General features: G+C 30.4%; 1 protein-coding gene across 1 annotated transcript in view; it reads left to right on the top strand.

Moving 5' to 3' along the window:
* The first annotated feature begins 308 nt into the window (after window positions 1–308).
* LOC142317745 (N-acetyl-D-glucosamine kinase-like) overlaps window positions 309–27390 on the top strand; it is a 67602-nt gene continuing 40520 nt past the window's right edge. Inside the window, exons 1-5 of the mRNA XM_075354292.1 lie at window positions 309–480; window positions 761–957; window positions 5649–5716; window positions 9442–9526; window positions 25881–26022. Of these exons, the coding sequence (XP_075210407.1) occupies window positions 309–480; window positions 761–957; window positions 5649–5716; window positions 9442–9526; window positions 25881–26022 (664 nt within the window). The remainder of the gene's footprint in view (window positions 481–760; window positions 958–5648; window positions 5717–9441; window positions 9527–25880; window positions 26023–27390) is intronic.

The raw sequence follows: 27390 nt of genomic DNA, 5'->3' as shown, positions 1-27390 counted from the left end.
TTCTTGATGCCTGTGTTGTTTGTTTTATACGCATTAAAAAGTGGGAGTGACAATTTGTGTGTTGTTGTAGCAGTGGGACTGAAAATAGCTAAATCACTACAAAAGAAAAGACTATATAGTGAAGACTATGTTAAATATGGATTTACCTTAATTGAGAAAAAACGATTGTCATTTACCTCAGTGTGTTATTTGCCATGTTGCTCTGAGTAATGATGCAATGCGGCCTGGATGTTTGGAACAACATTTGACTACAAATCAGCCTAGTGACTAGTGACTTTTTTATTACCAAGAAAAATGGTCTTAAATGCATGAAACTTGATTCCACTGGAAGTTTTCTAATGGAAAATGATAAAGCTGTTGAAGCCTCTTTCAAAATTGCCTTGTTGATAGCAAAAGACAAGAAACCTCATACAATTGGTGAGCCACTAATAAAACCTTGTTTAATTACTGCTTGTAGTGTAATACTTAGTGAAGACAGCTGTAATAAAAAAAAATGTCTCTGTCAAACGACACAGTAAAACACAGAATTGATGAAATGGCTCTGGATATAAAAAATCAAGTAGTGCAAAAACTAAAGAGCTCCTCATTCTTCTCTTTGCAGTGTGATAAAATAACTGACATTTCAAAACAAGCACAGTTTTATTGTTTCACTGCAGATTTATTGAAGGAAAACAATTCTTTGAGGAAATATTGTTTTCAAAATCTCTTGAAACGACAACTAAAGCTGTTGATATATTTTCTACTCTTCATACTTTTTTAGCAGCAAATGACCTTCCTTGGGAGAAAGTTATTGGAATGTGTACTGATGGAGCCCAAGCCATGACAGGACGCCGATCTGGATTTATAGAATTGGCTAAGAAAAAGAACTCTAAAATAATTGGTTCTCACTGTATCATTCACAGACGAGCTTTAGCTTGTCAGACTCTACCTGAATCACTCAATGTTGCTTTAAACATAGTAATTAAAATAGTAAACCATGTCAAATCCAGTGCTTTGAACACTTCTTTTTTTTTTGTTTAGCCTCCGGAACCACCGTCAGGATTACTTCAGAGGATGATATGTATGAGTGTAATGAAGTGCAGTCTTGTTCAGTCTCAGGTCGACCATTTCTGAGATGTGTGGTTAATTGAAACCCAACCACCAAAGAACACCGATATCCACAATCTAGTATTCAAATCTGCATAAAAGTAACTGCCTTTACTAGGAGTTGAACCTTAGAACTCTTGACTTCAAAATCGCTGATTTGCGAAGACGTGTTCACCATTAGACCAACATAGTGGGTTAGTGCTTTGAACACTAAACTCTTTGAGGCGTTGTGCCAAGAACTGAACAGTGACCAAGAAACTCTTCTTTTTCACACAGAAGTTCGTTTGGCTGTCCAATGGTAATATGCTTGCTACATTATTTAACTTAAAGTTAGAAGTTGAAATTTTTTTGATGACTTCAAGAGAAGGAGATCTGTACAGCAAGTTTACAGATGATAAATTTATCTTTTACTTGGCATATTTATCAGACTTTCAATTCACTCAACTTTCTGAACCTGAAGCTACAAGGTCAGAAAAACATTCTGAAGACTTATGATGCTGTTAAGAGTTTCACAGAAAAGGTAGCTCTTTGGCTCTTCAGAATTCAGAGCCAAACTTTTCATTCTTTCCAAGATTGAACAACCTCCTTGATGATACAAAAAAATCTTCCATTACACCTATAAATGAATTGAAGGACCTTATATCAGGGCGTTTGGTAGCACTGAAAAATAAAATTGGAGACTATTTTCCAGATGTTAGTTCAGAGAACTGGAGGTTTAAGTTGACAAGAGATCCCTTTAAAATTGGCGTTGATATTCTTCCTGATCATATTCTGTAACAGGCAAACAACCTAAAATGTGATTCTCAAGCAAACATGGATGTTGAAAATTTTTGGTTAAGGTATTTTCCTATTTATCCACAAGTTGATTTGGAAGCTGTGAAGTTGTTAGTACAGTTTTCATCCAGATATCTCTGTGAATCTGGATTTTCTACATTAACATACATAAAGTCAAAATATCGAGCAAGGCTAGACGTCAAAAGTCACCTGAGGTGTGCTTAGTCACAGTTACAACCAAGTATTCAAAAACTTGTCAAGGACAAACAGTGCTAGCCCTCTCATTAATGTTATGAAAGTTATTGATATTATATGCATAACAACCTCACATAGCTTGTAGATTGCCTCAAATAAATTTTTATTTACTTATATGATTCTTTGATTTCAAAAATTAATCAAATTGTATACTAATAATAATATGTTTAAAATAAAGATATGTGTAATAATATTAGATGTGTATAAAATTATCTGAAGTTTAATTTAATAATCAGCTTCAGCTAACCTAACCTAACCATCTTTAGTTTTATATTCCGATTTACCACATTTGATGGTGGTGGTGGTGGTGATGGTGGTGGTGGTGGGGAGATGTGACCTCACATCAGTGTTCAAAGGAGGGACCCAGAGCCTGAAAGGTTGAGAACCATTGTTTTAGAGTACATCATTCTTTTTTACAGTTTTTTAGCAATTGTATATTTTAAATAGTCAGACTTTTCTAAAGACTAGAAATACTGCTATTGACCCAGTTGGATTCTTCTCCCATCACTTCTTCTGTATGTTTCAGCCTAAGCATGCAACCTCTACTTCAGATGACTCAAAGAAGCAAACAGATGGGATTTGACCATGGAGTTTACTTTTCTGACTTGTATGGTTTAGAGAAGGTATCTTAATTCCTACACTCCTCCCAATGACTCATTCATGACATCAGGTGAGCATTCCCTATCAGCTACCTGGGGTTACTTTCTTTAGGAATACATGCTTCCCCAAGAAATAGACCTTTATTTAATAAATTAACAATTTTAATTTATCCATATGTTTATAAATATACAAACTTTGGTAAAAGAGTAACCCCTTTTTTCTTTAAAAATTACAATATACATCGCTTTAAAGCCTGACAACTGAACTGTTTTTGTATAATTTAACAGTTCTATATGTGAAAAAGAAAAGCCTTATGCTACCACTGCCATTTTTAATATATTACTGACCGATTTAAAGATCTTCTAGAAAATTTATTTTAAGTAAAATTAAAAGGTTCTCTTTTATAGAAACTCTATGACTCTATGGAAAAGTTTTTAAATTATAGACTACGATTAAAATATAATTTCAAAAACAATGAACCATTTGTAGTTTCTTTTTAAGTGTTCAAATAATTTTTCATTAATACCTTATGAACTGCTATTTTTATTTGTTTAGTTAGTATCTTTACATATTTAATTTGTAATTACTTTATGTATTTATTATTTTTTTAAATTAATTTTGGCTTTAACTACTTCTATTAAAATAAAAATGATTTTCAACTAGAAAATAATTAATTATTTTGTAATGTTGCTTTGATCAAGATATTATGCTAGTTTTCCTTGAAATTGTCACAGCCAAGCTAATGCTGGGGCAGATCCTTTTTTATCTGGGATCTAACACATTTACCTTTTCTTGATATGACCATTAATTATATTATACGTTATTATGTGGAGATCAGAAAAAAATATTTATTTTCTTTGCAAGTAAGCAATTCATTCTTCTGTCTTAATTCATTTGGCTAATTCTTCTATGACACATTTAATGCTGTTCTTTTAACTTGTTTCAACTAATAATTTTTGAAATGACTGGAATACTTTATTATACTTTGTTATTTTTATTAATAACATAGTTATTTATATATTATGAATATTGGTTTTTGGTCTGGCTAATGAAAAAAGGCACCTGAGTTTAAACTAACTTACAACTTGGTAAGTACAAAAAATAAAAATACATACCATATTAAAATTTCTTTTCAATGATATATCATAAGTGGTACTTATTTTCATTGGTTCCAGAGTTATAGCCAAATAACATTTTAATTAATGAAATATTTTAATCTTACAAGGGTAAGGTACATCGGTTCAAATCCGACTTCATCTCCTTTTTTTTTTAGTTTAAATATATTGATTTGTTAGTAATTATTATCCCGTGATTGTAAAAAAAAATTACAATAGATAATAATTATTTAATTATAACAACTTAAAAAATAAAATATGAAATATATCAGAAGTTATTAATGAAATAAAATTTCATATACTTTTCATTAAAAAAAAAAGAAGTATATATATAATTTAATAGGCATACAAGGAAGTCATTAAGTGTCCACATCAGATTTTTAAATTGTACAGTTAAATCTCTCTCTGGTAGTCCTGCAGAAAATTTCTTTTAGATAATGTCTGTGAAAAATAACCTACATAGGTGATTTGAAGATACTATTTTATTTTTTTATTGTTCCCAGTATTGCAATATTAAAACATAACAAATACAGCCTTAAGTCATATTCAAAGTACTATACAAAACTTAAGCTAAAAAAGTAATATTTTTACACCCCAAAAAAGCCTCAGTTCTAGCTCAGAAGTAGCTACTGAATCATTTTTCTTATTTTTTCAAGATGTTTATTTCTTAGTTTTTGTGCTTGCACAATTTTTCTTTCATGAAGGCCTTGTTTGTTTGAACACCTTTTTTTTCTGTTTAACCTCCGGGGCCGCAGTTAAGCATTACTGTACAGAGGATGAGATGAATTTTTTGTTGTAGCGTGTGTGATGAAAAATGCCATGCCAGACCGGGATTCGAACCCGGGACCTCCGGGTGAAAGGCCGTGACACTACCACTCGCGCCAGAGAGGCCGGCTGTACACCTACCCAGAATTTAAATAAAATTAAAAAATTAAATCAAAATAAAATCAACCCAAAAATTACACAGATTAGAAAAATAACACTATTAAAATGTTAAAATTTTACAAATTATTTTAAAGAAAAATAAAGAATTTTTTTTACTTTATATATAACTTTTCATTATTTACTAATTTTATTACTCTTGCATGTTGATATATCATGATATTTTTGTGCTTCTTTGATTCTTTCTCAAAATTAGGCATGTATTAATAATTTTAATGATAGTATTCTTCTATTTCTGGTGTCAGATAATAACAATAATTCTGATTGCATGTTAAAAAATAACTATAAACCTTTATTCTTAAAACTGTGATGTGAGCAGATGATAGATCAATTCCTAACTACTTTTACTGTCAGTAAAAGCTACTGTCAGCACAATCTTCAAGCCAGCACTACCAAAATGGCCATTTGTCCTAGCTTATCAAAAGAATAATTATACATAACTTTATAAGCAAGTTTTATTTTGTATGCTTTTCTAAAATTTAAAAATAAACATAACAAAAAATAAATATAAAAAATTAAGTTGGCACTTCAGATTAAATTTCCATATGATGATTAATGTTCAATATTGTATATAAAGGCTACAGCAATTTTATTACTTAGCTGAAATTGTGTTTTTATTCTTCTGTAAACAAAATTCTGTAAATGAAGTAGAAATAACTTTTTTCACAGCCTCCACTTTTGGTGTTAAGAGTAAAATCATTTTTTAATCCTTTTTTTAAATAGCTAAAATGCAAAGATAATTTTTTAATGTGTTAGTGTAACCATCTGATGAAACAAATAACAGCTGAAAACCCTCATGGATAATACTTACTAAAAGGAGTAATAAGAGTTTATGAGTAACATTAATTGTTTTTATTTTTTAACTATACTACACAGAAAATGAGCTTTGATAGTAATTCATTTGAAGGAAATAATTATGACCTACTTTTTGTTGGGATTGAAGGGTAAGTTTGTAAAACTATGATCTATCTAATAATAATAATGTACAAACAAATATCAAATAATAATAATATTTGTTACACAAACAGTAGTCATTGATAATGTCTTATTTAAAATAAACCTATCAGTCATTAAATAATTGCTTGCTTAAGAGTCATAAGATGTTAATAGGTTTTATTTTTGTAGGCCCACTACTGCAGGGGTAGATGCTTAATAAAGGAGGCAAACCTTTTCAGAACACCAAAAACTATGGCTGGAGGGTGAATTAAAAAGTAGCAATTTTTTGTTTGTTGAATCACTGCAATAAAAATATCTTTGCTGTTTGATATAAATCAGTTACACTTGAGAGAATATAAATGTGTGATTTAAAATCATTAAATTAATTTATCAGCAATACATATAATATGTCTTAAGAATATCTCACTATATTATGACATCCCCAAACCAAAGTATATATTATCAGATTAAATAATACTGTAATGTGGTAATAATATCAGATTATCTTATCTGTACAAATTATCAGTGTAAGATAGCAGAAATTGGGTAAGTAACAATGATGTGAACTATTACTGTAACAACTTGGTGCATTAAATAATGATTATAAAAATTGAATTAATTTTGCAATAAAAGACAATAAATGAGACGTTTTATGAAAAATAATGTTCATAATAAGAAAAGTTCCCCCACAGAGTTTAATAGAATTTTAATTACTTAATCATATTGTACTACATAGTATGCAATAAAAAAAATAATAATAATGCAGGAAAATAACATCTTTTCTATGGTTAAATTAAATGCAGGTTTGTTGGCAGTCAGATCTGGTCTTGATCCATTAAATATACTGAAAGGTTTGTTCATCAACCCTGGTTGTGTGTGACATTTTAAATATAGGATTATGGTATGTTCTAATATCTCTATTATATTCCAATATCTTCCAACTTTAACATCAGAACTGTTCTGTTGTCTTCTGAAACCTAATTAGGAGAAAATCAGATTTGATTGATGAACTTCTTATAAAGTAAAACATAATTTTTCAATATAACTAGTGAAGCAATTTTTGAGTCAAAATAGTATTGTATCTTGTAACTATAGAATGTACATTTTATCACAAAAAAAAAACAAAAACATCATTTAGTATAAAATTAAAAATAATTTGATTTTCAAAAGATATATTTCATGAAAACAAGTAATTTACATTTTTCTTCTTGTACACCTCCAGGCCACTCTTCCTTTTTGGTTTTGATTTCTCTTTTAGTTTTCTATTTTGATGCCTCTTGTTTGTTTCTTTGTTTCTGACATCTTCATTAATGACTCGCACTGAAGTAGTAAAATTATTGATTTCTACTTAATACATACCAGTTGTGATGGCAAGCCTGTATTTTGATTTGAGAAGTGTGCTGAACATCTAGTAAGATCATAAACTAACACAATTAAAAATGGATGATAGTTTTTTAGCAACATAAATTTTTTATCTTGACTGAACTGAAAGAATACAAAATTCCTTCTTTTTTATTAACATGTATTTTCAGGAAGTTTTATGAAAATATTTTTAATCTTGGCAAGTATGTTAGAATGGGAATAGAAGCTGTCTTTTTCTCAATTCCATGACAGATGATCTTGTTCTGTACATATCATAGATATGCTTCTGGTGTTTACCAGTTCCTAGATCATCCTGGTCCCCAACTCTTATCTTCTATTTCTTTACATTGTAGCTTACACTCTACTAATTTGTTTATCTTTTAAGGTCGCTGATTCTGCACTGTATTTTAAAGTTGATATGAATGTTTTGCAAACTTATTTTGTTTTCTGCTAATGTCAGAATTAATTATGAAGTTAATTTACAGAATTCGTTCTAACCACATGGCAGTAATAAACCAATGATTTTTTTATCACATCAAATTGATCTTAATTCTGTATATTTTTTTCATCTCTTGTAATTATCCTAGATAAACTTTGTCTTAATTATTCTTAGTGGACATTCTTTTACCATTCTAAAACATGTTATTTATATATTTAAAATAGTCCCTATTTTGATAGGTTCATTATTTCTTTGTTTCCCTAGCCTTATTTTTATTTTTAAAGAAAATCAAAAACAGAAATAGACGCGATGCATTTCCTTAGAATCATAAACAACTTTTCTAGGTAGGTTTATCTGAAGAATGATAATATTTATCAAAAGATAAGACATAAGGGGTCCCTTCTTCTTTTGTCAGACTACTTCAGAAAATACTTTTCTCTGAATGAGTGCATTATCAATTTATCAAAAGAAATTGATTTACCATGTTAGTAGAACAGCTACTAACTTAAACTAATAATAAAAAAAAACATAGTTCAGAAAGAAAAACTATTGGAACTCCTTTGAAAAAAATGATTATAAACAAAACTTCTATGATGTTGATACCAGCTTTATGCCTTCCATGACTGAATAAAAAAGAACTTGCTTAATTATTTATAGTAGCCATTGTAAATTATTGTGTGTGATGCATATTTATTTGTCTGCATCGAACATTAAAAACAAAAAATAGACCTAAAATATTACAGTTTGACTAACACCTGGGAACCAAAGAATTTTTATTTAAGAACATAAATCTTGAGAATAATTTATTATTTTTGGCTTACTAGACTGAATAGCAATTGTGAAATTTCTACCACCAATAAAAAGCATAAAGACCTTGATACATGATTACAACTGGGAAAGATTTGGACCACTTGTATTTACAGTAGACAGTATTGAGTGAAGCTGACTGATCAGAGAAGTAGACTACTAATTCTGTTAAAATAAAAATGTAATAATGTAGTTAAAATAAAAAAATTTAACTACTAGAAATGTAGTTTATGCTCATTTTATTATTGTTGCCAACAGTAACATCACACTATGTTATTTAGTCATGTATGAATAAGTAATTTGTTCATGTCCAAGAATAAATAACTTCTTTTAATATCCACACCATAATGCTGTTGAAAAGTAAGAAAATGTGAAACCATTCTCTCACTTATATACTATAAAATTAAAAATAGAAACTAGTTTTTTCAAACAAATTCTTAAATTTTATTTGTGTTACTACAAATTTATGTAATAAGCTATCAAACATATAAAATGTAGTATCCAAATGTTGTAGCATATAACATTTAAATTTAATTAAAAATTTTTTAATTTTCAATATATCAACGAAACATTGTTGATCAATGTCTGCTGCTCGCATCCTGGATAAAAATTCCTGAATTTCTTAATGGATTGTGTGTTGGATGGGTGCCTTGTCTTGAAGCTATCCTCCAGGTATGGTCGACTTTTATCTTGTTCTTCAGTGTTTCTGTAGGCAGCTCTTCTATTCACTCTTTTTTGTCAGTTTCCTAATTCTTTATTACTTTTTCTCTATTTTGGGCTCATTGAATGTTAGTCAATCCTACTAAATCCACTCTTAGGGTGCAAGTAGATTTAAGGCATCCTTGTGTGATCTGGTGAAAAGGAGGATGCTTGCCGACATATATGGAGACTCTGCTTCCTATCCGGTAGTTGCACAAAAAGAGTAATGGCTGAAGATTTGGGAAAAAGCTGGCACCTTAATATTTTTTTTTTGGGGGAAAAGAACACCTTAATATATAAATGAGAATCTTGAATAGCCAAACTAAATTTTGTAATAGTACATCAAAATTGTTTTAAGTAGTAATATGTATATAAACATATATGTAGTGCCTGTATGATATTTTATTTTTTGATTTCTTCTTACAGAGATTCATCCTATTCAGCATTAATGTTATTTAACTATGAAGGAGATGAAGTGATTAAAATAAACGGCCCTAGTTTGAACCAATGGGTAATAATGGTTCCATTTATTCTTTAGTTGCTAATTTCTGCTTACACAGATCTGTGAATCTATAATAATTATACCATTTTAAGCCATCACTGTGAAAATTTCTTTTCACAAATTTCTTTTCAAAGAATTGTAAAAAAAACAACATGTTTAAAAAAATCCAAGCAATATTTTATTTAGACTAAAAGTTAGCTGAGTCCTTTTCATCCTACAAGTTCTAGGTTTGAATCCTTCTCAGGTTCTTCACATTTATAATATTACAAAATTCATAATTAATCACCTAATGAAATTAATGTAGTTTAGTTATTTGAATCGATGAATGAATAGAATTCCTTAAACAAATTTTAGCAATTATATATAGGTCTATGATCTCAAAGTAAAGTGAATACAAATATTATATTAGCAAATATTTGCTTTCACTAACTCTAAACACTTCAATGATTGCTCTAAAATTATTTAAGATTGTGCTCACAATCATTCAGTTATTATGTAATGTAATGTTTCTAATGATCATCATCACTACGGATGATATCTTCATAGCCCGTCCTGGTCTCACAGGACACTGTGAAATCTCTATAATAATCTCACAACTGAACTCTTAACCACAATTTCACTGTGGTTTAACATTAGTGGAATTTAAATTAAATAATCTTGGAAGAGCAATATTAAAAAAAATTGCACAATCATAAGGAAACCCTTTTGTGTGCTACTTGTAGTTTGCAACAAACACTTCCATTAGAAACATTATGAAACCATATTCATATCTTAGGTTTCTTCTGTTGAGTTTTCTTTCATTTTACTATGAAGTACCATTAAAGATCAGTCAATAAGTTTTAAAATAAAAAAACATAACATTTACTATCATAATTCTCAGAGCTCCCTCTCCCTCATATATATATATATAATTTTTTTTCAAACATTATAAACCACTGTATCAAATAAATTATTTTAAAAACAAATATTTAAATCCACCAGATGTAGTTCAAATAAAATGTAAAAACAATCACCTGCAGTGCTTCCAAAGCTTTAATCCACATTACCATATAAATTTTATAAATTACATAGAATTGTAAATTAAAATATATATTTGAAATTTAAAAAAAAATAAATAGTATGAATATACTAGTGTCGGTCAAAACTTCTTATATCTATCATGGTAAGAAGATATGAATCATAGAAAAATGGATATTAAGTAATTTTAAAATTTTAGCTATGTATTTTAATTTATAATTGTGTGTAATTTATCTGCTGATGATGGAGTAAAGCAATGAAAGCTCTACAGATAGCTCTACAAATACCTTTTATTTGTATTGTCTGGTGGATTTTAATATTCGTTTTTAAAATAATATATACATTAGGAAATGATTAAACTTTAAAATTACTAAATATAACTACTTAATTTTCTATTCAACTAAACAAATTTTTTTTTTCTAAGATCTTTTGGAGCAAATTACCATCTTTTTCCATAGCATAGAATCAGGCATTTAATATTAATAATTTTTTTATAAAATAATCTTAACTACAGAGATAAACCAGCCTGTACAAGCAAATGGCATTTCTGCTTTAACATTTTGTAGCACATTTGTAAAGTCCATCTTATCCAGTGAAATGGAAAAAATCAAAGTGGTGCAAGATGCAGAATACAAGCAAAGAATATGAATTTAAAAGTTTTACATGTTATGTTTGATTGTGAAGCAAAAATCAATTACAAATATGAGGTGAATAAAGTCCAAGGCAGTTGTAATGCTACCATTGGTACCAAGTTTGCTGAGGAAATAATTTTATTAATTATGAGTTTGATATGAATAAAGTGATTAATATTGATGACAGCAAAATAAATTGAATCAGATTTGCCAGTGATTAGGCTATTAGATGATGACCCAGATGATATACAGGAAAGGTAAATAAAAATGGTAATGCTTGGGAGGGTAACAAAAGCAAAACCGGTTTCTGTTGCCTTTGTTTGGGTTAATTTTGTTTGTTTAGTTTTATTTGACCTTCATTTTGACTGTAATGAAGGTCTGCTTGAATTTATGTATTCATGTATGTCCTCTTTAGAAAAATTTAATAAGTACATTAACTCAAGACACCTTTTCTGTATACAATACTAATACTTGAGAAGAATGACAATAAAAGATTGAGGAGCAAAAATGAAATAAGTTATAAAAAAAATATATATATATCATAATAAAATAATCTTGGAGTTACTGATATCAATTTAAAGAAGTGTCTAAAAAATAAACTTACTTAAAAGTAAATCATAATTATCATCATAATTAATTTTTTCAATTTTTAATAAACGTAGTAACATTTTTTGTCGCCAATTTAGTCTAAATAGTCAGAATTAAATTTCTTTGATACCATTTTGCTTGCCTTGCAAAGACCTTTAGAACAACATATCACATATGTCCCATTGAAATTTTTTCTCAGGGGCTGTCCCCCACCATCCCTTCTCTCGTTAATTACTACTTTGATCATTGTTCTTTGTCAGTATAACAAAAAGAACACAAATCCGATTATCTTACAAAAGGAATTTTATAGTATTGTGAATCAAATGAATTCTGATGTTACAGTTTATACGGATGGTTCTAGAAACGTTAATTCTGTTGGCAGTGGTTTTGTGGTTGGCAACAGAAAATACATGTTTGTTTGGCCTTCCCAACATGACTAGTATTTTCGTTGCGTAACTTTATGCCATTAAGAAGCCGTTACATACAATTAGCCAAAAATATCAACATGTTCTTGTTTGCTCAGATTCCATTAGTGCCCTATAGGCGATTAATGGCTGTACTCTAAACACCCTGGTGTCTGTGAGATTCATTGTGTCATTTTGCAAATGATGAGACATAATACAAAAATGAGCTTCTGCTGGATCCCCAGCCATATTGGAATTTCAGGCAATGATTGCGCAGATATTGCAGCAAAGAGGCTTGTTTCCTGCCTCCTTTCAGTGATTGTGTAGCTTCTAATGATCTTGTCTATTTCCTGAAGAGATGATGAGTGGCAAAGTGAATGGGATTCTACCATGAACAATAAACTTCCCCCAAATAAGAACACTGTTTCACCGTGGAGCTCCTCTTGCAGAATTAACCATTGAGAGGAGGTTATTATCTGCCGTTTGCGAATAGGGCACATTAGACTCACTCGGCTCAATCATGAATATCTGATGATTCGCTACAATTGCTGACTGACAGTGCACTACATCCTTGTGAATTGTATCTCTTATGTGGCATTACATTGCAGGTTTAAGCTGGGGGCTGACATTCAAATTGTTCTGGGGGATGCTGATATGAAGTTGTCTTATGTTTTACAATTTGTTAGGGTAGTCTGTTTATATTCAAATATTTGAATTATGTGTTTCAGCTATTTATGTCATCTGCCATAAAGCAAATGATAATTTTGTTATATTAATCAGATACATAGTGTGTGTGATATCTTTGGTTTTATTTTGAGCTTAGCATATGCAAAAGATTTTTTCATTTTAAAATGTATTCTAATTGTTTGTAAAGATTTTTTAAAATTAATTTTTAATTGTGAAATTTTTAACATTTAATTTTTTAAAACATACATTGTGTTCGATCAAGATAAGTTTGAAGCGTTTTTCACTCAGGGAAAATCCTTGAAGGCCAAATACTCTAAATTGGGGCCTACTGAGTTAGTTCCTCTTATCGTAGAAGATTTCCAAAGAGAGAATCAGGATACATCAAATAACAAAAAAAATTCTAGATATCTGAAACAAACACATTGTTGGCCGCCATTTTGGATTGGGCGATCAGAATTTAGTTTTTATGTATCATTTTCTCGTCTATCAAACTCATTTATATAGTTTTAAAAATCGTAATGCTTTGCAGTCATTTTCAGTGACTGTGTTGCTGTTTCTCACTCCGACATGACCTGGTGTTATTTTTTTTCAGCTTACAATTTTTATTTTTTCAGTTAAAAAGCCTCATATTGAAAATCATATTAAAATGATGATTTGATGTTGATGTCTCTAAATATTCTCATAAGGATTAAATGTGGGAAGACTAAAAACTGATGTTACACATCTAGTAAATAAAGTGAATATAGTGAATGTGAATTCAGCTAAATTTAAATTTGCATAGAAGTTCGTAAAAGAATATATCTCACATTTTTTATGATGTACATTAACAATTTTAATGATGAGTTTTTAAATATATGTGCCAAAATAATCTACAAAAATACACCTTGATCTACACTTTGAAAATTATTTTATTATATATTGATTTTTTGAGTGATTATTTGTCTTAACTTTTTCCTTCATAATATTCCATATAATAAAAATTTTTATACATTAATATGATGTTTTTAACCACCACCTCTTTTTATTTTTTATTTCTGTATTTTCTGATCAAGGTTTTACATCCATGCAAGCAGATGTTATTCCTTTTGCCTTATCCCTTACTTTTGGCATCTGTGGAGTGGTTTGCCTAGCCATGGTTGATCTCATATAATAAATAATTAGATATAATGCTGAATAAAATATATACTTAAATATTTATGATCAAAACTAAAGAATTGGTAAAATGAATTTTTCAAGACACTAAACTGAACTGTAACAGATTTATTTTAATTTTTCACAGAATTAGCTAATACATTATTATTTTAAATGCAGATAATTGGCATGGACGAATGCTTAAAAAGAGTGAATGACTTAATTTTGGTTGCAAAGAGAGAGTGTTATATTCCAGATTATTTGAAACTAACTGCAGTGGTAAGTTAGATTTAATCAATGAACATTATTATATTGTTACAATATGAATTTTATCTATCATTGAAAAAATGACTAAATCAGTAAACAAGGAATTACATATTTCTTTGACAAAACATGAACAGTAGGAATTTTTTCTCAAATTTAATTTTTCTAATATAATGATGACCCATACTTAACAATGTTTGGTTTTATTTTATTTTCTGGTTTAAATTGTCATATTATGGATAATAATCCTATTAACACAGTTTTCTGATTTTAAACAATAGACTGTTTCTACATAAAAATTCACTCAATGTAATAAATTTGCTGATTTTGTTAGTCCATTTCATATTTACAGCATTTATATGAAAACCTATTTATGTATAGATTTATATATTTATATTTATTAATATTTAAGTTCTATATATATATATATATATCCTGCATTCTGAATCACGATTGAAATTCCATTATTATTTTAATCATGACTGAGGATGCAGTATCTCATGAAAGTATTTTAATGAAAAATTAAAGTAAGATATTCTTATCTCAATATTTGGTAGTAGGTAGTTTATTTAATATAATTTCATAGTACAGAGGAATAATATGAATCTTAGAAAGATTAATTTCAGTAAAATAATATATATGAGCATATACATTACATAGGTTTATATATAGCATAAAAAACCTATTAGTATATAAATCTTAGTCTGGAATATAATACCTTGGTATCTGATATTGATATCATTGGTATTATAATGTATAGCCATAGAGCACAGTTAGAGCTTAGTAAAATCTTATAGATATAGACAAAGATAAACATTGCATTAGTTTTCCAGCCTCTGCTTCAATAAAAGTTTGCCCTTTAATATAGCCTAAAAGTAAATGTATATATATCGCGCGCGCTCTCTCTCTCTCTCCCTTTAATTTATATTATTATTAATCTATACATTTTTACTTGCAATATAACTATGAATTTGTTATAAGTATGCTTGAATGAACCAGGCTCTGAAACAATTGGCTGAGTTTGTTGAAATATTTTCACAAATTAAAATTGATTTTACAATACTGTCAATCAAGACACATTTTAATGAGAAACTTAAGCAGAGAATAGTTAAAGCCTGTAAAAATTCCAGTTGAAGACAAGCAATACAGATAATTAAATAGATGATATAAAAGCTGGTACTACGGGAAAAGAATGCATCACTTTAAGATGTAATTGAAGTTTGAAAAGATGCAGCAGGAAAAATAAATTATGGTATAGGTAAGCTTAAATCTTAAGATTACAATGACATATTATGTGTTCTTTCCTTGATGGGTTCAGCTCACTAGTTGCTAGAACTGACAATTCAAATAAACGTTCAAAAACCTGAACATTTGATTGGATGGATTCTTATTTTGTTTTTAGTTATCAATTTTAAGGTTTTTCATTGTAAAATTTTTTTATGTTGTTCCTTTGACTGCTGCATAATTTATGATGTGTAAATGTAAACCTTTAATTATATTTTGCAAGGACTATTACTAGTAACTTTGTACTTGCTTGTGTGAGCTTACATATTACTTACTTTACCTTTGCCCTTACATATTACTGCTTTACTATATTTTATTTTTGGTAATCACATCATCATATAATAGAATAACTATATGATTTGGCCTGCAAGATCACCAGATCTAATAGTATATGATTTCTTTTTATGGGGATCTTTAGAAGGATATTATATTCTCATCAAGATGTTGCAGAAAGCAAATTTTCATTCATGAATACAAGAGTTCTTGCATGAACGTCACCATCTGTAGAATGTTAATAATATTAAGAGATGGATTTTATTAAAAAAAAAGAATAGTGTAATATTAGCCTTTTGATAGCTGTGAAAGAATGAATATAAAAATCTGATGTGGACGCCACATGACTTCCTTGTATGCCTATTAAATTACATATACACATTTTTATTAAATGAAAAGTAGATAACATTTTATTTCTTTAATAACTTAGATATTTTTTCACATTTTTTTTATTGTTACTATTGAATTATTTATTGTAAAATTTTTTTACAATCTGAGGTTAATAATTATTAATAAATCGATATATTTAAATTTAAAAAAAAAAAGAAGGAAATGAGGTTGGATTCGAACAGATGTGTCTTCTCCTTGAAAGATCCAAATATTTCATTAATTAAACTGTTATTTGCCTATAACTCTGGAACCAATGAAATTACCACTTATGATATACCATTGAAAAGCTCTCAATCAGGGCTGCAGTTAAGAAAAAGTCTTTGATATTGGGATTTTTTTTGGACATTTTTGATCCAGTCAATTGCAATCAAAAGGGAGGTTCACAACTAGGTGTTATCACAGTCCTAAATCCAAAATTTCAACATGCCACGGCTAATCGTTTTTGAATTGTGTGAGATACATATGTACGTATTTACGTAACGCTGAAATTAGTCAAAATAGAATCAGTGTTGGATAAGGTTAACAAAAAACACAGCTCGTATTTGCCAAAAGAAATTGGACTTTAATGAGAAAGAACAAATGAACTTATGTTAAAAATCATAACCTTAAAACTAAAAAAAAAAAACATAATTTGATGATGCATAAGAATATCAACTGAAATCAGCATCTAAACAATGATGTTAAATGAAAAAAAAAATACATGAATATACACTTTTAAATACAGATTTTGACAATATACATTTTTGACAAAGCCTGAAAAACAAGAGAACATGAAACACCTTAATTTTAATTGTAAATTTAGAAAAACAAAATATCAATATAAAAATGTAACTGGCAAACAGTTGTACTACTGACATATACTATAATGTGACAAATAGCAATGAACGGATGTCATTAACTTAGATAAACGAATTACAATAAATCTTAATTAACACTGGCCTTTTCTGAATTAAGAACATCAACAAACTTAACGTTAAATAATAAATACATGTAATTCTAGTTTAGTGTAGAAAAAAGGCCACAATGATATTCTAGTACAAAAAGAGTTAGTAACAATAATCAAATTGTGATAAGTAAACATAAAAATAAAGAGTTAATTACAATATAATCGCATTGAAATTAATTGAGCACATAAAATAGGTTGCAGCTGAACAATGACAACCAAATGTAAGTAACCTGTCGTGACTGTACTTAAGTGAAATTGAAGTCCGCCGTGGTGTATCAGGAATACAGTGGTGAGAATGTGGCTTCGAGGTTGAGCAAGACTGGGCATCTGAAATGTGTAGCAACGAGTTTGAAGAAATTCTGCTTCGCTGAAATTATAATAAGAAGCTGGAGAAAATTCGGCGTCGACAGAATTAATAGCTTGTAATGATTGAAGCACTTTCCACAGAGAAGTAATGTAGAATTCGAAGAATAACTTAACGAAGAAACGAGGCTGGACGAGCATAGAAAACTGAAATCACGAAAAACTGACGAGTAGAATTAGAAAATATTTTAACAGAGAAATACCGCAACGTTTATAAGTGCGAAGACGACGAAAGTATTAACATTAAGTGAAAGAAAGAAAACTAGAATGAAAAAAAAAGCTGGCGCGGTGAGAAGTAGGGGAAGCGAACAAAGCAATGGACAGAAGAGTGTGTGTGTGTGTTGACAACAAGAGTAGTGTCTTAGCGTTAGTATGAGAACGATTAGAGAAACGGTGTGGAATTCGGGAACGAAGACACAACAAAAATAATTTAAGCGAGCAGTCCACTAAAGAATTACGTAAGACTGATAAAAATATTTTCTGAATACGCAAGTTGAAGAAATGACATCAGGGCAGACAAAGAGAAATAGACTTCTAGGAACTATGACAATATTGAAAATGGTTGAGAATTAAGAGCACTAAGCCTAATATATACATTAAGACTAAACATCAATGAAATAATGCATGATATAAATAAGCTTAACACCAATAAGATGATGCAATAGTCAGACAAGCTGGAGCCTGAGAGAAATTGATATCGAAAATAAATCCAAATAACCTATTTAAAAATACACCTAGATAAACCTTACAAAAATGCAAAATAAATTACCAAGCCTGTAAACTACAAGACTAGACCATAACCTTGAATTCATTGGAATAAAACGACTTTACGCCAACGGCGTAAACAATCAGGAATGGTCAAAATGGATATTTCCGTTGAAATCTGAAAACCAAAATTTTTCGCATTCACAATACTTCCTTTACTATGTACCAGGAAGTAAAAATAGCCCAAATTTAATTACCTACTTATTTTAAAAGGTTCATTTTGATTCAAAACTCTGCACAAAGATGGTCAGAAAAGCCATCATATGGAAAACACAGGAGTATCTACAACAAGCATTCCTACACAAATCTATCTTATAAATGATTGCAAAGGGGATAATCTTCCCCCTTTGATATCAAAAACCAAATTATTTTTAAAAAGAAATGCAGAAAACATATTTTGAAAGATTTCACAACCCGTATTGACAAGCAGAGAAATGCCACTGAAACAGTGGAACACAAGAATGCAATGCAAATCAAAGAGATTATCACACTCAATGATTCCAACTTATAGCAAAAAAATAAAAAAAAAATTAAAACAAATAGGCTGTAAAAATAAATAACAGAACTGTAGAAGCAAACTAAAGTTACTGTAATGCCCAAATAACCTGCAACAGGAGTTACATAAAAAATTTGAAAATTTCAGAGAACATATCCAGATTTCAATTCAAAATACAATAATTTTAGACGTGAAGAACAATATGAAAGTATTTCAGGTAATTGTGGTTAGGTAATTTTATTTAGGGGAGGGAGGTGGAGTGCCCGGGCTCACACTGGTGGTCTTATCAAACTGCCATCAGCAGACTACCAACAAAAACCCACACCCCCTTTCTACCAGGACTTGACCTAAAAATGTTTTACACATTACTTTGGCCAAGTCCTCCTATCCTAGCCTGAGTTTTCACTATCCTACCTAGTTTTCACTTGTTTCATGACTATCCAGGTCGCCTTCTTAACCCTGAATATACCCCTGACGAATCGGACCACACTCTCCCAGAACCTGGACCATTATTGCAACCACATTGTGGTCGTCAGTGCTCAGAGATCCGCTTCTAGTATCCTTCCATTTGCCGCCATCAAGTAAACTTGGAAAATGTGTTCTCGGCGTCGTCCCGTACACCGGGGCAATAGAGGCAGTCGAGGTCGGCGCTTTCCCTATGACATGGAATTAAGCGCGGAAGTACCCGTGACTCATTGACGTGGGTCACGTAGTACTCCAAATCTCTATGCCACTGCTCTTTGATACAATGTCTTGCTAGACGAGGAACGTGCGAGTCCGTTCCTTCCCAGCGATGGACTCCCGGTCTTTGTCTGCCCGCCGCCTCTTGTAGGCCGCCTGGCTCTTCTTTGCCAAAAGAGAAATGGATATGACGGTCATTATCAAAACGGCATGGTCGGAAATCGTTCGACCATGCGGAAGCGACTCGCAAGGTAGCGGTGGTTGCATCTGCGCGAGCCGCTTCCTTTTTCTCGTAGATCTTAAAAGCCTGGACCCACACCTCCGTCCCGTATAACAAGAAGGAATGAACAGTGTACATCAGCCTTCCGTCCGCTGACATTCGCCATGAGCCGGCGTTGCGGTCTGCAACAAGTAGCGCAATGTCGTCACCGTACCAACAAAGGCCGACTCATCTGGCATTTTCAGCCACAATAAGCCGTCGTATGGCGTTCCAAGGGGCCCATATGACTTTTTTTATCTCAGATTACAAAGAAATAAGAATTTTTTTAATAAAATATTACTACAGTTTCAACAGAAATTTTTAATTAATAATTACTTTTTTTTATTATAATTTAAAGTATATTTTCTCATTTAATTCAGTAATTTTCAACCAAGTCTGATGCTCAACATAACGATATGTGTACTCATTGGACATTTATTTATAATTTTAATCTACTTCTTATGTCTGCTATTTTATTTGCTTTGTTTGGTAACATTCATTTTTAAACTTTATTAGGTGGAAGCAGCCCATCATTCACCATTTTAAGTGAACTTTCAATGAACAGTCTTTACTAATCCTCTTTTTGTTGCTTGTATAAATAGTTTGTGTGAATTTATTGATAATAAATGATGATTTTTGTTCTCAATGCTTTTGGGGTTTTTTTGAGTTGTTGAGTCTTGAAATTCAATATTTCATCATTTGCTAGTTCTTTAGTTTCAAAAAGAGGTGTTGTCTTTTTAGCATTCACAATAATGAGGTTCCATTGTTACAGAGTATATATAATCTGCCAGGTTAATCTAGTGGTTAAACTCATCGTAAAATCAACTGATTTTTGAAGTCAAGTGTTCTAAGGTCCTTATTGAGTAGTTCCTTTTATATGGATTTGAATGCTAGACTGTGGATACCACTGTTACCAAAGATTTCAACTAACTACATGTCTCAGGAGTAGTCGACCTGAATTTGTTCCAGACCATATGTTTACAGGTAAATTTACACTGCAGCTACATCAGACCTGGCAATAGCTAGATAACTGGTTGGAGAAAACAGAGCATTATTATAGATAATTAAAACAGAGAGTTGTTATAGGTATAAAAATGTGGGCTCATATAGGGTAATGATATATTATCTTGAAACATCCATTCATGGATAATTAGTAGCCAACATAAAGTAGTTTCTATTTTTGCTATCACAGACATCACTGAACACATGAGTTCTTGAATTTTTTGTGGAATATGTCTTAATATAATTTAGTACGTGTTATATACATCTGGCAATTTAGTGTACCCTTCATCTGGCTTTCTTTTAGCTATACCTGCTGGGTACATGTAAAAAACGCCTTTGAAGGATTGTGGTCATAAATATTAAAACATAATACCAAAGATTTTGTGGGTAAAACATTTATTGTATGGGCAAGCAGAGAAAAAGCAAATTTTGTATATAATAAAACACCACCGCTCATGATACGAGATCTCTTCAGAAAATAACCAAACTTTATTATTTTAATCTTTATTATTAATTTGACAGATTATTTGGTCCTTGAACCCTTCAATGAACTCCGCTCCCTTATTTACAAACGTTTCCCAACGGTATTTCCGCTTTGCGAAACGGTCCTGGATAGCTTCATTTGAAATGGCCTTTAAGATCCGTGGCGAATTTCAATAATCTCAAAACGGCGTCCTTTAATCACTAATTTTTATTTCAGGAATAAGAAAAACCGCAAGGAGCCAGATCTGGCGATTAGAGAGGCTGAGGAAGGGATAGTCATTGATGTTTGGCACAAAACTGACAAAGCTAAGCGTGCGGGGGTATTTTTGTGGTGAAGGAACCATGAGTTATCTCGCTCTGGTCTCTTTTTGCGTATTTTTTCACGTAACCCTTATAAAACGACTTCATAGTACGCAGGGTTCACTGTTTTATTTTGAGGCCAGAATTCGATGTTCTTTCCGCTGTTCGGTCATCAAACGAGGAACGAACTTTGCTGCAACTCGATGCATGTTCAATTTTTCAGTCAAAATGTCAGGACGTGATCCAATTGAGATAGTAATCTCTTCTGCAAGTTTTCTGACAGTCAGTCGGCGATCTGTATGCACCAGATCGTTGATTTTCTGAACGTGGGTGTCATCAGTTGGGTGTCATCAAGTCGGAGGCCCTCCTAGTCGATGGTCATCTTCAATTGACTGACGACCACTTCTAAATCGTGAAAACTATTCGTAACATCGCGTACGATCCAGACCATCATCTCCGTAAGCTTATTTCAAAAGTTGAAACATTTCTTTGAAAGTTTTCTCCAATTTCACGCAAAATTTTACGTTGTACCGCTGCTCCCGAAAGTCTCACATTACAAAACTCGCTACTAATACTTAAAAACGTTGCACTCAAATAACAATAACAAGAAAACTACACGACATATCAACCTAAGAACGTGTGGTTACAGAAAAGGTTATGCGGAACACAATGCTGCCAACCGCACGTCACTAAATATCTCCGTTGGTACGTAGTTAAAAATTTTAGGTTATTTTCTGAACAGACTTCGTATTTGGTTATGTTTTCCAAATTCACTCACTTCTTTCATGCTATTTTTAAAATATTTGACCCATTTTTTTGTGTATTTTATATTCTACTGTAGCACGATGTTTTGTTGCATTACTTAGTTTTTATGATTTTATTTAGTTTTATTTATGATTTTATTTTTTTGTATGTCCTTGTAAGTGAAACACATTTCAATGTTAAGGTAGTCAAACCTTCATCCAAGGATGTCTTTGAATTATTTTTAATATTATCCATACTAAACAATACTTTTAATTCAGTTATTTTTAGATTCATGCAATTTATGAATAGCTAAACATGTATATAAATATCTTGTAGTTACAGATGTACAATCATACAATGTATTAAAAATAGTATAGCCAATGAGGGAAAAACATTTCCACTGTTTTTATGCTTACTCCTCATATCAACAGGATATGAGTTAGCTACCAAAGGTTTGTCAATCTTATTACTATTTTATATGGTTGCATGAAGTTGTGTGGCAAAATTGAGTAGATGTTATATCCTGTATTATAAAATGTCATAACAGACTAATTTGTTTGGGTCCTTAAATTAAGGGATGGTGTCTAGCCACATCAATTTTCCTATTAAACCCTTCTTCAAGTGATTGTCTCATTCATTTTTAGTTTGTCCATTATGTAAGTTTTATATTGTTGTTTTTTCAAGTAAAATATTAAGTATGCCACTTTGGATTTCCTTTTTTAATTATCCTTTATTAATGCCTTGCCAATTAATTTTTAATAACCTTAGGTTCACTGTCTGAATCTGATTTTACACACACTTAAATACAATGATTAATTTTTCAAAATAAACAAAACCCAAACTTTAATAAAAAAAAATTGATGTTTTATTTTACAAAAAAAAGCCGAAACTCATTTTAAAACTTAAAAAATGATAACAAAGTACACATAACCTCAATAATACAAATCAGCAAAAAAATATTATAAGATAAAAAGTTTTTAGTTAACACCTCAGTTTATTTAAACCAAGATCTAAAATGACTATTAGCCCTACCATTAGAAAAAAAAGCAGTTATTCCTGGAATGTCTCCTCTGTTCCAGTCATTCTTACACTCAAGTCTAATATCTGCACTATGGAATGTTTGATTGAATATGTGTTTTTCTACTCAATGGATGCAGTCTTATTGGTACATATTGGCCATCTCAGTTAATTTGCCATTTTTTTTTTAATATGTACCTTTTTCCATTCATCCACTCAATTCAAAACATATATATAAACAAATCCTATCTTCATTAGTGTGGGGTTTATGTGCTTATATACTATATATACATACGCTGTGTAAAAAATGTGAATGTTTTAATCGATCCTTTTTATTTGCTGAAAAATATAATTTTTCAAGTGAGAATCATACTTCCTGGTCAGGAATTTAATTCGTGTCTTAATTCATCTGTAACATTATTAGTTAGCTCAATCTCTTGAGTGTATCAGATATTATTTTTCAGTTGCATTTCATTAACCATGTTGATTGTCAATCCTGCCAATTGTGAAATGAGAGTGGTGATTAATTTATTAAATGCAAAATTGTGAAGTGTACAAAGGTGTGATGATGAATGAGAGAAATTTCCAAAAATTGTGTCAATTATTCAGCGAAAGAAGAACAAACATGCATACTGAGGAACAAAATCTGGAGATTATTCTGCCATCATCAGTTAATTTTAAACTGCTAATGCATACACACAGTTGACAAAACAGGAAGTCCACAAATTATGAAATTCAGGTGGCTTTTCATAATTTTTCTTATTCTGTTGCTTTCAAAGTTACATATATCTTTGCTACAAAGATTATTTATACTAGCCAGACCCCAAAAATACTGACTACAGAACACAGACGTGAACAGTTGCTTGTTAGACATTTCTTGATCATTAACAACAGGAGAGGATAAATTCGTGAATTTCCATGATCGAAAATGAGACATGTATCTCACTATAGACATCTGTCATAAATGAATGGTGTACCACCCACTTTCTTCATCTAACCCCATAAGATTCAAATTTACACCTTCAGCCAACAAACTTTAGTATCTGTTGAGACCAAAAAGACATATTCTTCTAATTGATCACCTGCCTTGAAAACAAACGATCAGTACAGAAAGGTATTGTGAAACCTTAGAAGTGTTATGGCAAGTAATACAGAACTATTGGTATGGGTGCCCACAACAGGGATGTGTCTGCTCCTCAATAACCCACGCCCTCCAATTGTTCACAACATGACAGAACAGTTGCAAAAGTTTCAGTACAATTATTGCACAATCCTCCATATAGATTAGACTATCTTATTTTCATATTTTTCAGATATTAAAGAGATATTTAAGCAGAAAATGCAATATAGGCCAGTGTCAGTCACTACCTAAATGTCACCAACTATTCAAGGAGCTGACAGTTCTTAAACAAGGAGATCATCAAGCTCAACTCCAACTTCAAAAATGCTTAGATATCAATAGAAATTATGTTCAAAGATAATTCAACATATTTTTATTGGAAAGACAAGTATTTTGAGTTGCTATAAATTATCAGTTTGACAAACTGATTCTTACTTTAGAAAAAAATCAACACGCATGCTGGCGTACAAAATACCTAACAGAAAAGTGACATGTATGCAACACAAAAATTTTACAAATAACACATAAACATCAACTCAACAAACTCGTACACTCTTAAGATTTACAGATGAACTAAACATACTAAATGAACAAAAAACTCATATTAAATATAATATTTTACAGCATGGCAAATAGGTTTATTATGTATGAACCTTTATAAATAGTTTTTTTTGAAGCATTTTATGCTCCATCTGCAATACACTTGTTTCTTTTCTGTTTAGCCTCCAGAACCACCATAAGGTATTACTTCAGAGGATGATATGTATTAATACAAATGAAGTGTAGTCTTGTACAGTCTCAGGTCAACCATTTCTGAGATGTGTGGTTAATTGAAACCCAACCACCAAATCACCAGTATCCACGATCTAGTACTCAAATCTGTATAAAAGTCAAAGCCTTTACTAGGATTTGAACCTTAGAATTCTCAACTTCAAAATCAGCTGATTTGCAATGACGAGTTCACTACTAGACCAACATGGTGGATCATCTGCAATACAGTGAAGAAGAATAACTGTAACTATAACTCTTCTCTTGAAAAGATCATTTCATCATATTGCTCTATGAAATTATGGCCAAAATGGCTTTAGAATTTACTTTTCATCAAAAAAATTTAATATAGAACACTAATAAGATTACTAATGACTATGAGACTTCAAAATAAATAAATTAGAAATATGCTGTTGTAGTCTATTTCTAAGTATTCCTTACAGATACATCATGTAGTATGTCAACCTGTTTTCAACAGGTTGAGAAATTTGCGTGTAAGTAAAGTTAGTAAATGATACTTCAATACTAGATTAAAGTGTTGTTTAGTTAGAAGTTCGTTGAAACTGAATATCTTAATCTGCAAAATTAATTTAAAAAGATTTTGGCCTAAATCTAAAAACAAGTTAGTCAGCATTGTTACAAAATTTGCATAATTGTAATAATAAAATGGCTCTGGTAATAACATTGTTATTTTGTGTCTAAATATTCTTTTCTTTTTATGTTAACATAACTTTAGTTTTTTATTTCAGGGCTTATGCTTAAGTGGTTGTGACAGTGATAAAATCTGTAGAGAAATGAAACATGGTTTGTTGAGGAAGTATCCAGCTATCACAGATAACTACTTTATTTGTCACAGATTAATAGGAATTTTGACAAGCTCTATCTATGATGGTAAGATTGCATTAAATATTTTTCTTAAAAAACTATCCTAAGTTGGTCTGTTTTTCGTTTATAAAAAATAATTACTATAACTAAAAATGGAAATTACAAGTATATTACATAATGTTAAATAAAAAATAAGTTATTAATATTTCATTTTAATCCACTATAATTAATCACACATTTTGAATAAAATTTCATTTCCTCTTTCAGAATTAAATGACTATATGAAAAATAAAAACTATAAATTTCAGGGGAGTTAAAAGGAGAAATGCAGTTTTTTATAAATACTCAAAAAAAACAACAAAATAACAAGTTTTCTGTACAGAACTGTAAGGAAACTTTTCAAAAATTTGTAAAGTTACCTCTAATTTATTTACTTGGAGTATAAAAAAAATAAGAGTTTAGTTAAGACCTTTTAAAAACTTATTTTAACTCTACACATTCACAATTGCTCAAAAGCAATTCATCTGCATAAAAATAGTTTACGATAAAGTCCATAACTTTTTTAGTTAACTTAAATCCATTTTGTATGGTTTTACTGACAAAAATTAGTAAAGTTATAACAAAAGCTTCTTAAAAATGCATTTTTAGCATACTTTTAATTGATACATAAACTGAAGAAAGATAAAAATCAAATTAATTAAAATATTTTCCTTAATTTTTTATTATATAAAGTGTCTAAAGCTGCTATGTATTTTTCAAATTGATGTAAAATACTTATAAGTTTTATCTCTATGACAAAAAAACATACATTATTATTACTTCATTTTTTTTTCTTGGGTGTCCAGGCATTGACTTCTACATTCTTTCTGTCCTTACCCAAACAAAAAGAACAAAAAAAACCAGAAAAACGAAAAAAATTTCCTTCCCTCTGATAACACTAGTAGACTAGTCAAAAGACTAGTCTTATCAGACAAATCATTTAAAATATGCTGGGCATAAAACATTAAAAACCGAAAAGAAAACAATGACGAGGGTGTATAGGGTCATTGCCACTTAAAAAACACACACAATCCATTTCTAATGAAATGTTGTCAAATCTATCAAAACAGCTGCATAAAGTCATACAATTATTAAAAAATTCATTCCTTTATTAAATTTGTCAAAAGCTCATTAAAACTATCTCATTATTGCCTATTCCTATTATTGGCCATTCTTTTTTGCATCTTTTTTCCATCTTCCTAAAGGCCTCGACATCAAATCCCCAAGGTTTTTAAGGTCTCAGATTAATGGAATCTTCTGATCCTCTGTAGTAAATTACAGAAGACATTTTGCTGTTGGCATCAGATGACACCAGCTCAGATGGTCGGATGAGCAATGCATCAGAGTCCAAGACTCGATGCACTCCTCCTAGAGTAAGAGCGGCTGAAATGCTCG

This window comes from Lycorma delicatula, chromosome 1 (assembly GCF_047948215.1).
Source record: "Lycorma delicatula isolate Av1 chromosome 1, ASM4794821v1, whole genome shotgun sequence".
NCBI classification, from domain to species: Eukaryota; Metazoa; Arthropoda; class Insecta; order Hemiptera; family Fulgoridae; genus Lycorma; species Lycorma delicatula.
The sequence above is the reverse complement of the archived record's forward strand: the minus strand, read 5'-3'. Positions and strand labels throughout refer to the sequence as shown.